This window comes from Lethenteron reissneri, chromosome 19 (genome assembly GCF_015708825.2).
Source record: "Lethenteron reissneri isolate LAM-NWPU_2019-01 chromosome 19, ASM1570882v1, whole genome shotgun sequence".
Lineage (NCBI taxonomy): Eukaryota > Metazoa > Chordata > Hyperoartia > Petromyzontiformes > Petromyzontidae > Lethenteron > Lethenteron reissneri.
In genome coordinates this window covers 1,903,608-1,918,986 of record NC_083797.1, presented here as the reverse complement: position 1 = coordinate 1,918,986, position 15,379 = coordinate 1,903,608, and the positions used below count along the sequence as shown (strand labels likewise).

General features: G+C 51.4%; 1 protein-coding gene across 2 annotated transcripts in view; it reads right to left on the bottom strand.

Annotated features, from left to right (window-relative positions):
- Positions 1–15,379, bottom strand: part of MIB1 (MIB E3 ubiquitin protein ligase 1) — a 75,372-nt gene that overhangs the window by 36,963 nt on the left and 23,030 nt on the right. For both annotated transcript variants that reach the window (XM_061554048.1, XM_061554049.1), the window contains exons 10-12: positions 10,535–10,645; positions 5,679–5,876; positions 793–944 (exon numbers count right to left, since the gene is read on the bottom strand). In XM_061554048.1, coding sequence (XP_061410032.1) covers positions 793–944; positions 5,679–5,876; positions 10,535–10,645 — 461 coding nt within the window. The remainder of the gene's footprint in view (positions 1–792; positions 945–5,678; positions 5,877–10,534; positions 10,646–15,379) is intronic.

Below are 15,379 nucleotides of genomic sequence, written 5' to 3'. Positions count from 1 at the left end.
AGGGCCGGATGTGGGACCTTGATGCGTATGTATTTTTACGAGCTGTGCTTAGTTCAATAATGCGGAAAGTCAAGCCAAAGTGTGTGTCCCCGCTCGAGCAGGAGACGGTGCAGTGCCCATCGTTGTTGAAAGAAATATCGGCTCGACTGTCATGCGACAAAGATTGCTCTCTCTGTGTGGCAGGGCAAGTGGGCGGGGGGGGGGGGGGGGAGTGCTTCCCCCTTAATGCGTGGAGCAGAGGTCATTTAAAGGAATTTTCTAATACCAATAATCATTCATTAACTGTCGACTTTATGGCTTGGAGCGTGCGGGTAAGGAGAATTTCGTTGGTGGGGGGGAAGTTGGGGGTCGACGAATTTTTCTTTACAAATAAACGAACAAACGAGAGAGACTGAAAGCGGCGGGGGTTACCGACGGAGCACGATTCAGCAACTCGGTCATGAATCTCAGATGAGCTTCACGATTGTGACAAGGCAGCAGAACACCTAGAGAACCCACGCTGGACTGGAAGGACTGCTTCCTCGTTTACGTGGCTGTGGTCCCTCAGAAGACATTGGAACTCCCAAGGTTACCGACAACTCTTAGAAATACCTGCGACCGTCAACGATGCTGTGCTTGGTGGCCGGAAGAGCAAAGTGGAAACAAATGATAAAATGTGCAGTGGACACCGACGAGCTATCTGCCCATTGATCGTGAAGAAGAAGACTGGAATAAAGTTGAGAAAAAGACATTTAAAAACAAATCGCAACGGCCCACTTGACGGTGGTAGCGGCGTTCGTGTGTGCAACCGACCTGGGGTTCCCGCGCAGCGAGGCGTGGTGCAGCGCGTTGAAGCCGTTGTTGTTGGTGAGCGACACGTCCGCACCGGCGTCGATGAGGACGGACAGCATGTCATCCCGCTTCTTGCTGATGGCGTCGTGCAGCGGAGTGTCGCCCTCAGAGTCCTGCACGGACGGACGGACGGCGCGAGCTCCCATCAGCACCGCCACCACAACCACAACAGACGCAACCACCGCCACCACGATGACTGCCACCACCACGATGGACACCATCAACAGAAACGGCACTACCACGACAACCACAAATGGCACCGCTGCCAACACCACAAAACGGCCTCGTTGCCACCACCACGATGACAAAAAGAACACCTCTGCCACCAGCACCACCACCTGAACTACCACAAATTAAACAATTAGCACCACTAATGAGCACCACACCACCATTGCTACCGCTACCACCACCAACTCTCACTAACGCTGCCAATGCCAACACAGGCATTGTCAACACCACTACTACCACCACCATTATTGCTACCAAAGCCATTATCGAAATGGAATCCACCACCATTGGCAGCACCATTGCTACCATCAGCAACAAGCTCACTATCAAAGCAGTCACAGCAACGTCAACATGGGTACTACTGAAAATGATATCACCACAATTATCATCGGCAAGATGGACCCCACAATCACCATACCACACCACCAATGTAACCGATGCCACCAGATCAGCAGAACAGTCACTACCATGGCCACCACCAACACGATCACCAACATCATCACCATGGCCATGGCAATCGAATCGTCTTTGGAAAATTGATGGTTAGTTCAATGGGCCTTATCAGCTGAAATAAAACCTGAATCCGATCGCTACCACCAACATGCATAACACCACCAAGGCTTATTTATACCACCATGACCGCAAATTCCGTACTGGAGACACATTCACAACCGGATGATATCGGCTGCCCAAGAGGTAAACCTCTAAATATTCCTCGCATGACAGATTGCTGTGGGAAGTGGAATCATTGTCTGGACAACGGGTGCACCGCAAGTCGGAAATACCACGTTACGTGAGCGCGTAATCTACAAATGTGATGGCACGCGGGCGACTATCACGTGCCGGTGTAAAATCGGCAGGTTACTTCCTCTCCCCGATTCCCCTGCCGTGTCTCCGTTTTGAAAGGAGAGTAGGTAGATTCGTCCGATCTTTTGGTTTTACAGGGATTCAATTAGGGTGGCTTTTCTGACACGGGTCGAAAGATCCCCTTTCGTTTTTTAGCAAGGCGCAAGATTGTCGTTGTGAGATAATGGCTTCGAAGCTCTGACTGCTGGATAATGTTGTTTATCTCGATTTTCGGATGTTGGCCGATCCAATAAGACCACGGCGCGCATGTGAAGCACTTGGTTGTGTCTCTTTGAGCGCTTCGTGTCGTCCTGTGTGTCGTCGTTTTCACCTGTACCATTTCCTCGCTGTGAATGCCAAACTAAACAACTAAAATAGTTTGTTTTTTTTAAACCGAAATATGGTCACATCTCGTGCAAGTGACGTTAACGTCGTCACAAATTGGCCACTACGGTAAACGGGGAAAATGTTACAACTGGAAACAACACGAAGAGAAAAACAATAAAACGATGCAGCCCATTGCACTTCGTTCACTTGAATGCAGAATTAAACAGGCCCCGAAGCAACAACAGCTGTGCCACAGTGGTTTGCCTGCCGAGCTACGAACCTGATGACCCGAGTTTGACTCCTGGCCGCTGCTAACATCGGTGACAATTGATACGTGAACCGGGCCTGAGTTAACCCCTTTACCAACTGCAGTCCCTGTGAGTGCACGATTAGAGATTAAGGTAATTTTTTTTTCCCTTTAATGAAGCGAAAAACGAAAGATCACATGGCCCACGGCAATATCTACAAGGTAAGAGCTCGTGTTCATCGAATTGCATATTCATTTCATCTAAATTCCTCCAAAGCGATAGTGGCGCATTGCTTGCCTAACCCAGCCTCTGGCAACTGGCACTGCTCAGCACGGTGAAGTATGATCAAACAACCCCCACGACCGACACGCATGGCGAGCAGGGTGGCCCCTTCGCCCAGCAGTGGACTGACATGAGGTTGTAAATAATTATTATTATTAAAACGCCGATGGTGAAATAAGAGCGGCGATAATCCAACGCGAAGGGAAGGGGGGAGGAAAAAAATCATAAACAGACAACTAAAAATGATGCCTCGCTCGTGAAAATGATGTCCTAGTTTGTGCTGAAAGGCACTAGCCGCAATCTGCATTCCCCACGGCAGCATATTCGTGCCTTCGGTATTCATCAGATGCAGCGTGAGATGAAGTGCCGTGTCCGTAAACAATATCAGGCCGGGGATATGGATTACTGCTTTTTCATCTGCCGCAAAAACAGATCCCTCTTCCCCCGTCTGATGCCGCCATTCGTCAAAATGAACACATATTGCGAAAGCGTTATATTTAGCATATTGCGTGCGATCCATAATCCTGCTTTAGCAGCAGGGCGGCACGCCAGGCTAGCCCCGTGCAGCGCTCCAGCCAGCTGCAAACGAGGGTTGTCGGGGCGATGGGAGCGGGCGAGGGGGGTTCAACCTCGTGGCTGGCGGAAGGGGGGGCGGGCAATGCCACTCAAGCAGCCCTGGAGGGTTTGTGAATGGCCCAAATTCGCAGGCCCCTGGCTCCAATTTGCCCCTGATCAAGGCGCAGTTCAGACCGTTGAGCTCGACGTGAAAAATAAAGCCGGTGTGTTGAGCCGGTCGCTCCAGAAGGCCCCATTCCCTACATCCCCCTCCCCTCGTCCCTGCCCCGTTGGCTGCGTCGAGACAAGACGCGGCACGACATCGCCAGCAGTGGGAGCCACGGGGGATGACGGTGGCGTTTATTCTCCCGCAGTGAGATTTAGCGGAAAAAAAGTGTTCACGTCAGAGTTTGAACCAATCCCGCTCAGACGAGCAGCAGTAAGGGCACTTTGTCTCAAGCGCTGGCTCTGAAACAGTGGTGGAATTCCACATTCCCATGGCGAGGATGAAACGTCCATCAACTTCCTGCAAAGCGGTCATTGTTTCATCGACTACAGAGTGTAATAATGACGCATCAAATCATGCATTATTATGGATTATTAAACTCACGTGTAAAATCAGGCCTGTAAGAATCAGATTATTTATTACGATCCCTAGTTGTATGCAATGGGTTTACGTGATCCCTGCAGCTGATTAAGAGGTTGCTACATGAAGCATACCAATTAGAAAATAGTCAATTTCTGAATCGTAGTGCGAGGGCCGTGAATCGTTGCACCTCTGGTATCAATCCCGAACGGGCGGATGGACGACGACGATCTGCGTCGGGCAATGATAATTATCGCAACTGCAGAATCTTCAGCATGCAAGATCTGCTTGCACCAACCGCGAAGAAATGGACACCGCAAATCCGTCGTTCTGCGTTGGGGAACGTCAAAGCAAACGCTCCGACCTATCGGGACTTCACGGCCACGACACCAGCCAACGGCTGTTGTTCACGCCACTCACAGCCAATTTAACGGATCGCCCCCCGCGAAACGAGCACCGCCACTCTTCTCCCGAGCGCTCTCATGCACCACAAATAACGCAGGACAACCGCATGGGCTCGAGGTGGCTAGCTTCTCACCACAGTGGAAGTGAGAGCGAGCGGCCGTACACTCCATCAGAGCCACCGCCGCCACCGCGATCGGCCACCCCGCAGAAGAGGTCACAGTTTGCTTACGGCCACGCGATTCGGCACGTCAGAAGCTAGGCAGGGTTTTGCTTGGCTCGTGCTTACAGAGATTTACTGGGAATGCCAGATGTTGTCAGTGTTGAGCTTCGATTGTTGAGACTCTGCGAGGCTTACCTGGTTAATTAAAGGGCATTGTGAGCATTATTATTAGAGTTTTTACTGTGGCTGGTGGGACCTGTATAGAAGCATTTATTTATCCAGAGAAAACCTTACTGTGGAATGGATGTTTGGCGATTTCCTCTGTGATGTGGAATGGAAACTAGGTATCCAACGAAAGCGCAAGAATACTAAGAGATAATTACACAAACGTCCGCACAGACAGGATCACAAACCGCAATCACTGTTACTGCCACCTAGCAGCCCAAACGGTTGGGGAGTTTCCCAAATCTGCGAGATCCAGGATCCCTCGCCTCCAAAGCGCTGGATCGCTGGTGAGCGTCGTAGCAAATAAGAAATCTGCCATGTACAAAACAAGCATGGCCACGCTGGGTGATTGGATGAGCGAGTGGGCAAGTGAGCAGCACGTGAGGCAGCAGGAGAACAAGCCCAACGATGAGCAGGGAGACAAATCAGCGAGGAGGCGAATAAACTGAGTGATCGGGTAAAAGAGAGCACAATGAATGAACCAGCAAGTGGGCAAATAAGGGGGTAAGCGGATGACACAGCATGTAAATAAAGCAGGTAAACAAGCAGAGGATGAACAAACGGGAGATTCGGTGAAGTGGCAGAGAAGTGGGTGAGCGGGCGAACGAGGCGGAGAACAGATAAATTGGTGAGCGGGCAAGTCAGCGGGGATGAGAACCATAAACTATTTTTAACGATAAACTATCTTTAATTTACCATGTAAGGCCCACTGAGCTATATAGCTCTTTTGCAGAAGTGACCTGGCCACAAATCACAGCTCAACGAAGTGGCCATACCACGTGGAAATGTAGAGCATCTGAATACTCTAAACCGCGCGTTTCTAAAAGCGGAGGGTAAAACCCGAGGACCTGGAGAAAAAGCCACGGGAAAACGGGGAGAGAGGGAGAGATGCGCAAACTCCAAATGTACAGCAGGCGTCACAGGGTCTGGATCGAACCCATGAACTCCTGCACACCAGGCGAGGCAGTCAACAGCGGGGCCTCACCTGCAGGCTGGGGTGGCTGTCGAGGTCGAGCAGTGTCTTCACCACCTGCAGATGGCCCTTGTTGACGGCGATGTGCAGCGGTGTCTGACGCCGCTTGTTGCGAGCGTTGAGGTCGGCGCCGCCGCGCTGCAGCGCCTCCATGACGGCGCCCTCGTCCCCGAAGGCCGCGTGGTGGACGGCGCGGTCCCCGTCTTTATCCTGCCCGCGCCAGGATAAGGGAGCCGCGGACGAGAGAGGCGCCAATCCGCGGTCAGGTGACGTAAACCGGCGGCGCGCACGTGAAGCGCCGGTGGCGTTAACCAAAAATAAATAATAACTCCGCCATCTCAAAGAGGTCTGAAGCCGCCGGCACTGCTGGGAACTTGGGTTCAAGTCCAGGGTTTTATAAGCCCGCGATTGAACAGAGTTCTGAAGTGTGGCGGGTCACCTTGATCTCACGTGAAAAAGCCACCAAATAAAATTTGGTTCAGGACTTAATTTTCCAAAAATTTCTGCTGTGAAAATGTAACATATTGGTTTGACTGTTCACGTGACAAATATTACTAAGTGTGACAAGGAATTCGGGATCTTAAGATGTAGCTCTGTGATATCCACTTCCCATGGGTCATTCTGAAACACGATGACGGGTTTACGCTGCCTGGCGAGTGATCATAATAATAACAACTCCATTAGGTGGACTTGAGTCACTGATGCCATCAACGACATAAGCGGTGATGATCTTTTGACCTTTGGTTGTGAACACGTACGTATGTTGAACTTCTTTTTCATCAACCGTGCTTTTTCGGAGGTTTTTCGCCATAACGCGAAGCTGGGTGTCAAAATAGCCATCGGAACTTTTTAATCTCTCGCGGTTGACTCTGTTGGTTCTTCTTGCTCTCCGTGCGCCATGCTTCATTTTAGTTTACTGTAATAATAATTATAAACACACTTGAGCAATTATCATGTTAGCATTCTCACCCAAAAACGAAATCGATCTGGGGGCACTTGAATTGCTAAGCCGCGTGTGCCAAGTCGTGTGGCAATTCAATGAAGACATAGAAAGTTTCCTCAGATGGACTTACTGATGGGACAGACGGACGGACGAACGCACACGACGATTCCCAGGCACGGCAATAAGTAGCCGCCTTAAAAAAAAACTCGCCCCGGCGCGGTCATTCACAGAATCCCAACGACTGTGAACGAGGAGGAGGTTGGATTTCATTTTTAACGGCCGCCAACATTAATTAAATACGGCCCACAGGCAAGCAAGCGCGCGCTCACGCACGTGCGGCGGTGGGGCCGGCTCCGAGTCGTACATCACGGTGCGCCCCATGAGAAATCAGCTTCCCCCCGAAATGCGGAACCTTCATTGTTCATTAGCCAAACTCCGCTCCCGTCCGTGCGGGTAATCCCATCACTCACGTTAATCAGGGCGCCGGGGCGGGCGGCCGGATCGGGCGGCCGGGCCTTCCCCGTAATTCCCGGCATAATTTGCTGACGTTGAGAGGCCGCGTGCCTTAATACGGCTGTAATAGCAGATCATTAGCATAATGGCCACAGCGGTGTCACGGGGAGCCGTCCTCCCCGAGCCGCGTCGCACAGCGGTGTTAGCGGGCGACCGGCGTCCCGGGCTTCTGACGCCTTCGCAAGGGCAAATTTAGCGCCTCGTCCCCCTCTCTCCTTCTTCTCCTTCTTCTCCATCAGCGATTTTCTCCCGTGAAGGAGATGGGGGGGCGGGGAACGGTGGCAGGGTAGGGGAGGGGAGACACGCTGCTACGACAGCGCCATTCAGAATTTAACGCGCTCCGAGGCGGGCGATGGCTCCCTCGCGCTTAATAATGACGAAAACACACATCAGGGTAATGTAGAGTCCAGCTGCCTAGAGTCATTATTATGAGAACTTGTGGTGTAATGCTAACATCGAACCGACAGCGCTTTAATAGAGTTCCATATGAATGATACGCGCTGTTATCAAGTCAGCAGACGGCAGTGTCTGTCGTGTGCTCGTGAACCACGGAGATCTGCAAAAACGAACCACGCTGCTACATTACACAAAATCCCAATTACAACCCTTTAATGACTTTAATTACACAGACTACTAAGCTGCTAAGTGGGAGCTGTGGTGCAGTGGTTGGCGTACGGCGCTCGGAAGCCCGTGACGCGAGTTGATCCCCGACCACAGCTAACTTTGGTGTTGGATGACATCTCAACCGGTCCACTTTGTCAACCCGTGCTGACCAGCGTGGTGAAGTATGGTCAAAACAACCCCCATGGCTGACACGAAAAAGGTAGACCTTCATCGGGCAGTGGATTGACAAACGTTGTTATTCTAAAAAAAAGAACATTCCTTAAATATCACACGCATGAGGCACAATGCAACACAGTGACTCATCGTGTAAGTGACAGGAGAAATTGCAACGAAACGTCAACTCTCAAATGTTATACGTCTTGAGCTCATCAGACACAATGTTAGATACACGAGGAGCGTGTATTTTCACAAGCACTGAGGAAGATCCTTCCAGGGCTCTCGTTTGAAATTCTGTCTGACTATTTCCTGTCATTCAATCATTGCATCTGCCTTTCTGTCAACCTGTCTACCTCTCTTTCAGTCTGTTTGTCTGTCTTTCCAGTCTGTGCATCAGTCAACCGACCAAACTGTCAGCCTGACTGTTTGCCTGTTTGTCTGTCCGACTTTCCATCCATCCGTCTCTAATGCTCTGCTCGTGCGTGTGTTTTATCATTACTCCCTGTCCAGCGATGACCGCCTCTGGCCTCAGATCCTCTCCGGGAGCCTGGAGAACCCCACCGCCAACGTGGCATCAGCTGTCACCCAACGACGTTAAGCAGGAGACGGAGCAGGCATGAGCAAAATCAAACTAAAAAATATTTTATGAAAAAAAAAAAGGAATCTAAACTGCACGAGCATTCCACTCACGGCCGTGCGATGTCCACGGGGAAGGCGTTTAACGGCCCATGGCACTTCACGTAAGAATCGCTGGCGTGTAGGCGAAATCATTTGACACCGCTCCTTAGCGGCGCAAGGCGTGCGGCGTTCACACAGCCCCACAGCGACGGCGGTGAGGGCCTGTGGTGAGGGCCGGCGGTGAAAACCGGCGGGGCCGGGCACCATCGTAAGCAAGCGGGTTTCAGCGGCTGAAGGTTCCCGCTACCTTCAACTCATTTCAGGCTCCTCCTCGGTGCGACCTCGGCAAATGAATGACGGCCGCCGAGCTAATCGGAGGCGACGGGAAGTGCGATTAATTCGCGCTGGCTAATCGTGTGTGTATAAGTGCGTGGACACCAGGCAGCTGCAATGCAGCCGCATGCTCCGGATTTGGCGAGCGCTTTTGTTGGACGGATGCGCGCGTGCAGCCGACCGAACTGGCGATTGCAGAGGGAACGAAGCGAGGAGTGGAGCGGACGACCAAGGACTAAGTGCAGAACGTGCGGCCCGCTGGGTAAGCGGCGATCAGTCGACCAGGCGATTTCGATGACGTGTCAAGAATTTGCGGTCAAATATGTAATTTAACATCTCATCTGGTTTGTTTGTAAGGTTTTGGATTTTCGGTCTGTGTTTTGTTTGTACGTTTTCTCCTCGCTCAGTTACCCTACATATAAAGGTGCAGCTCAGCAATCGCTTGCTCTTGTCACTCCTGGCTCCCCTCCGGGGGGTATTTTGGTCTACTCTTCCACGCTAGCCAAACGTTATCAAAATAAGGTAAGATTACCCATACTTTACCCCACTAAACACGACCTGCTGTTCAACTAACTGTCATGTACCCATTTATACTGCTCACCATTACACCAAAATAGCGTCCGTTGCGCGCTTATATTTTGGAATAAATCGTAAATAATAAGATTCTCACGCTCGCGATGCCACGTGTGAATAATATCAAGTTAATTCTGTTTACCGAGGTGAGAAGTCAAGGAACGACGAATATCTCATTGCCAAGAAAATGACCCGGGTCACCAACACGGCAAAATAAATTAGGTTACTAAGAAACATCAATGAAGCAAACGGGAAAACGGGGCAATGCGGAACCGAGTTTTGATCCAGGAATTGACGCAATGTCGCAGAGCCAGTGGCTTTCCCATCAGGGCATCAGATCTGCCAGAAAAAAATAATTGCCGCAAGACCGTGTAGAGCCCCAAAGGCAGCAGTGCTGCATGCCTGCCCCGTGTCCTTTCATATTGTTCCGTCCGTGCATTTCCTCGCAAACAGGGCTCCCTTGCAATAGAGATATTGCAGCAATATCAAATGGACTCTCACGCAGCCTCCGATAAACGGACTGATTAATGAACACAAAATCGGGGGGGGGGGGGGGGGGAAAGGAGGAATCCGGGAACGGTATATTGCTTCGCTCGACGGGATTATCGCACGCCCCAGCCGCCGGCGCGAGTCTCGGTCGGCGATGGAGGGGACCGCGATTTGACGTCGGTGTCCGTTACGCGGCCCCGTGGGGGCGTCGTGGTGGGCGTGTTACGGTATACCCTCCCACCCCCCCACCCCCCCGTAACGATTCGATTCATTGCCAGGATTTATAGTCGAAGTTGAGATTCGATTCGGATAACCGATTACACTTTGCCTGTCGTTTGGGGAGTTTTGTCTTCCCGGTAGCCTACGAGCATCATCAGCATGGCCGGCGATCGAGACTAACGACGGAGTGCCGGGCAACGGAGGGAACGCGCCCCGGGTCTCCTTCTGTCCAACACCGATCTCCTTTAGTTCTCAGCGAGGTGCGGTGAAGCAGGGTCAGGTAAGGTGCGGTGAGGAAGGGTGTGCGGTGCGGTAGGGTGAAGTGAGGCAGGGTGAGGTGCGGTGACGCAGGACGCGGTGCGGTGAGGCAGGGGCGGCACGACGTTCCCACGGATCTCACCTCGGCCTCCAGGTCCACCTTGTACTTGAGCAGAGCCTTGATGATGTCCACGTGCCCGTTCTGGCTGGCTGCCTGCAGCGCCGTGTGGCCCGCAAACTGCCCGTTGGCCTGCTGTTAGACGCAAAAGGGGGACACGCAACACAACGACGCGCCGGCGGTCAGAACACAACCCGCGGAGCCCCAAAACCTCCCGCCTGGTCAGTCACCTGAAAAAAGATGGACGATGCATCTATTGATTTTTTTATATATATATAAACCCTCCAGGTGAAACGTGCTATAAATAAGTAAATAAACACGGGTGACTTGGGGGAGGCGGAGGGAAGTAGTAAAAAGAAAAAATGCAAAAAAAAAATTCTGCAAAATCTGCACAAGTTTGAGAGGCTCGCAAGTTACTGTCGCCACTATCAGATGTTTACGGTGGCCAAGAGGCAAATCTGTCGCGTGCCGAGTCGCGCAGTATTTCACGTCCGCGTATGGAATTTTCAGCTCTGACCTCAGCCCCGCTGGAACGCTTTCAAGAGTCTGTCGCCACAGACATATTTTATATTGCGCCGTTTCTAATCGCTTCATCAGTGTGTACGTGTGAACACCCGGAACAAAAATAGCAATTAAATATACTTTGCAAAAAACCCAGGCGGCAGTGATACACGTTCAAAAATATTTGGGAGGAGTGTTTCTTTTGAGGGGGAGGGGGGTGGTTTACAATATCGATAAATGAAGGCTGCTTGGCCCAAAATAATAATTTTAAAAAATTCCCTTTCAGATCACCCCTTTTCTTGGGGGCGGTAACACACGTGCGCTCGCCCCTGCCACTCGGCAGTTTCAGCTGGGAGGCCAAGTTCCATCCCTTCTGGTACGGGGACTCAACAGAGCAGCGCGCAAACTCCCTTTCTCCTCCGTAGCTTCGCTCCGCTGCGTGCCATGCAGCGATTTAGCAACACGGTCCGACCAACCTCGGAACCCCCCCCCACCCGTGCCCCAAGCAAGTAACCTTTCCAATGACACGTTACGTACCGGCGGCGCTCATTCATCAAACGAGATCAGCGTATTGGCACCTGCGCTGGCAACATAAGCCTTGCCCCCCCCCCCACCTCCTGTGATCTGTTTATTTATTTCCTTTAACCCCCGCGGAACACTGTGGGGGCCCCCTCTGCTCGCGTTGTTTCAACGCAATCGATTGCGGGCACCCGCGCTCACCGCGCGCGCGTTCCCCGCTACGGCTGCGGATCCGTCTCCCACGTCGCTCACACTCCGAACCCTCTCGACGGATAGCCGGGCCCCTGGATCTGCGCCGAGACGGCCGGACTTCTCCCACAACTTGGCATCATGATGGATAAGTCGGGTTTTGTTATAAAAAAAAAAAAGTGGCATCTTAATTTTCCCGAGTTACTCAAAGTATCGCCGTCAGTCGGCCCGGGTCACGACCCTGACTGTGAAAATTAAACATTCCCAACGCCTACCGATGAAAATGTTTTGACTGACATGCACGCTGACATATTTTCTACTCAGCCTCAATTCTGACGCTGGAAATCTGGCCAGCCCGAGAAGCATCATCGTCCGGGAAGATTCGGGCTCGTGCCCAAATTGGCAGCCGGCTCAAATTGTCTCAACACAAGAAACCCGGGGCGTCGGGGGGGATGAGCGCGTAGTACCACGCACGTCGAGTTTTTCCGTGGTTCGATGAAATGCGGCGTTAGACACGGGGGACAAGCTCGGAGCGCTTGACTCTCAATCGGAGCAGACGCCAGTTGGGTTGCAACAATTCCCCCCCCCCCCAACCCAACCGCTTGTGATTTGATGACTTGTCACAGACCTAGGCACGCGATGTGTGTATGCAAGAGTCGATTCTATTCTTTTGCGCTGCTATAAAAGCAGCCACCTCAAGTGGCTGGAGGGGGTCAAGGGCACCCGTTAATAAACAACGAATATGAACCGTTCATTCCTATACACGCGAAGCATGTATCGCGAGCTCAAGAACGGATGGTAATGAATCGATGCATCGTTAGAACTATACAACCCGAGTTGCCAGTGATAATGCCGGTAAGGCGTTGACTCGGCTGAACATCATCATCATCCATCAGATAAATCGAGCACCACTTAATTGGAGGTCAACAGTGGTTGTTGGTTCTCTCGCTGGGCTGCCAGCACCAGCACCTGGCCTTCAACAGAGGGCTGCCCCCACTCTTTCTTGAGCAGACAGGAGCTCTGCTCCGTATGCGACTGCGATTGGTAGGAAAACCTTTTTTCTCACCCAGGGCCAAATATATCCATGTATTTAGGACATCTCGGTCATTGCTATCACTGCAATAGCCCCTCCCTGCAGAGACAGACGTGAATGGGCGCGCTGAAATTTGAAACGCCGAGTGGCTACCAGGTAAAAACTATCCCCTTCCTGCATCCGATTAGCGCGGCTAAGACGCTCGCATTGACGGATTAATATCGTTTGCCGGCTGTTTTCGAAGCACTCGGTCACGTGTAGCTGCGGGTCATATTCAATGAAGTCGGGGGAGGGGACGGGTTGCGACGGGGTGGGAGCTTTCCCACCCCTTGATAAGTTTAAGTAAAGATGAGAATTTGCGAATTTGCAGACGATCGACCAGTGGGGGGGAGGGGGGTGGGGTGCGCTGGGTCAGCATCGAAGAGCGTTTTCTTTTCAGCAGGGAGCTGCCGAGGGGCGCGGACGTCAATCTTTGCCCATGGCCCACGAGACGCGGCCCACGAGGGGGGGGCGGAGTAGAGGGGGAAAAATAAAAATGATAGAAAAAAAACACAGGCGCAAGGCCACCTTGCAATGACCTAATCTGCCGGCTGTGGCCCGCGAGTTGGGCGTTGAGGATTTGCTGTCCTTATTCATTTAACCGTCAAAACAAATGGCTTTTCTGAAAGGTTTAGGGAAACCTAAAGCTTGTAAAGTTTTTTCACTTTCCTTTTGCTTTCCGTGTGGTTTTTGTGTGCAATATATAAGTGGATATATTCCCTCCTAGTCTCTCGCCGCCCCTCCTCCTCCTCCATTCCTCCGTCCCCGTAGCGCCGTGACAGTGTGTTAAATACAGAGTCCCCCGCGGGCCCCTGGGAAATCATCGGCATGGCCATGAGGACACGCGGCCCCCGTGCGGCGCCGCTGCCACCACCCATCCACCGCCCACCCACCCACCCACCCCCGCCCGCACCACCCCCGTCGCCACGCATCCCTGCCAGCCATTGCCCCGCCCCTAACCTCCGCAAGCAAGTGTGAGAGCCAGGCATGCCATCATTCACACCCCCCACCAACCCCACAAGCGATTCGATTCGTTACCACAATTCAAGGTTGCGATCAGATGTGAGAATCGGTTAAAAATGTTGGTGTCGTTTGCCGTCTCGTTTGTAAATTTTGCTTGCTCCATTGTGCAACGTAAACGGATCGTTGGAGAATAATTTTCACAAATTGCGGACCACAGATTCTTAAATGCATGGACCCATGCGCGCATCACCAACAAATGTATGTACGTACATTGAACTTCTTTCGCACTGTACGTTGCCAACCGTGATAATCTGAGGTGCGGGGAAGGACAACAAACTAAGCACAAACGGATGAGCGAATGCATAGTTTCATGCCTAATGAGAACCCTTCCACCTTCACAACCCACAGATTCCCCCTGCAGCCTCTTACAGACTCTTGGGCAAGGAGTTGTTAGTAAGCACCTACTAAGGACAGCACGCCCCACGAGGCATAAAAGTGTATACAGCACCACGTCCAGCCACCTTTGTCTCCACAACGCTGATGTTGACACATTCTACCAGCTACTCTTTTAAGGCTGAATTGACCTAGAACAGGTTCGAATATCAGAAAGAACTGATTGTAGCCGTGGCCAGGAATCAATCGCTGGTCACCGGGTTCATAGCTGCTCGTTGCAGAGGTTCACGGTTCGAAATCCAAAAGACGCACCGAATAATATTGCACGGTGCAATAACTGTAACAATACACGCTCTGTCTGCTTCACGGTAAACGTTATAGATCCCATAATGTCATTGAAGAGAGTAGGCCAATGTGCCGTGGTGTCAAAGTCCAAATTTGTTAAATTCTAAATTTACACCGCAAATTACTCACTCAAGAATATGCACAACATTCGTCAACCCCAACTGGAAGTCTATTGCGCAGGTCACTGTCCACGACCCGACAAGACTGTCACGTTTACAAAGATATTATTTATACGTGTCAATGTATCAATCAAGTTCTGACCGATGAGAGTTACTCCTCACCGGTATTTTAAGACTTTTCACGACTGTGTATTTAGCGTCAACATACGATTACGTTTCAGTGAAAACTGCAGTTGAGATTCATCAGGAAATTGACGCGGGAATGGAGCGAGGCTGAAAGAATGTTGGCGTAAAACTACCACGTGGCCCGACCCAAAACGCAATACGGATGATCATAATCACACTTAATTTTTTTGTAGAAGCAGTTTTTGCTGTTGAGTGCAGAAACCCTCAAGGAATGAGAGGGGTCCGTGTGCCCTCTGCTGGTTATTTCAGCAACGGTGGCGATTTCGGCCACAGGACTTGCCGGATAAACAAATCGCTGAACCGTGAATAAATCATTTTCAGTAAATGATATATACGATCATTAAAATAGGAAAAATTAAATAAAACTGTGTCTCCATGGAAAAATGAGCATGGGGTCTCTGAGGTCCTGGGGTGCCCCTTTTCATCAATCTGCGCTGACCAGCGTCGTGAAGTACGGTCGAATCGCTCCACACCCCCCCCCCCCCCAAAGGCTGACACGGCATCAGGAGACCTCCATCCAGCAGTGGATGAACAAACGACTAAAAATGAATTGCACTTTACCGACTCCTGCTATGTGCCCAC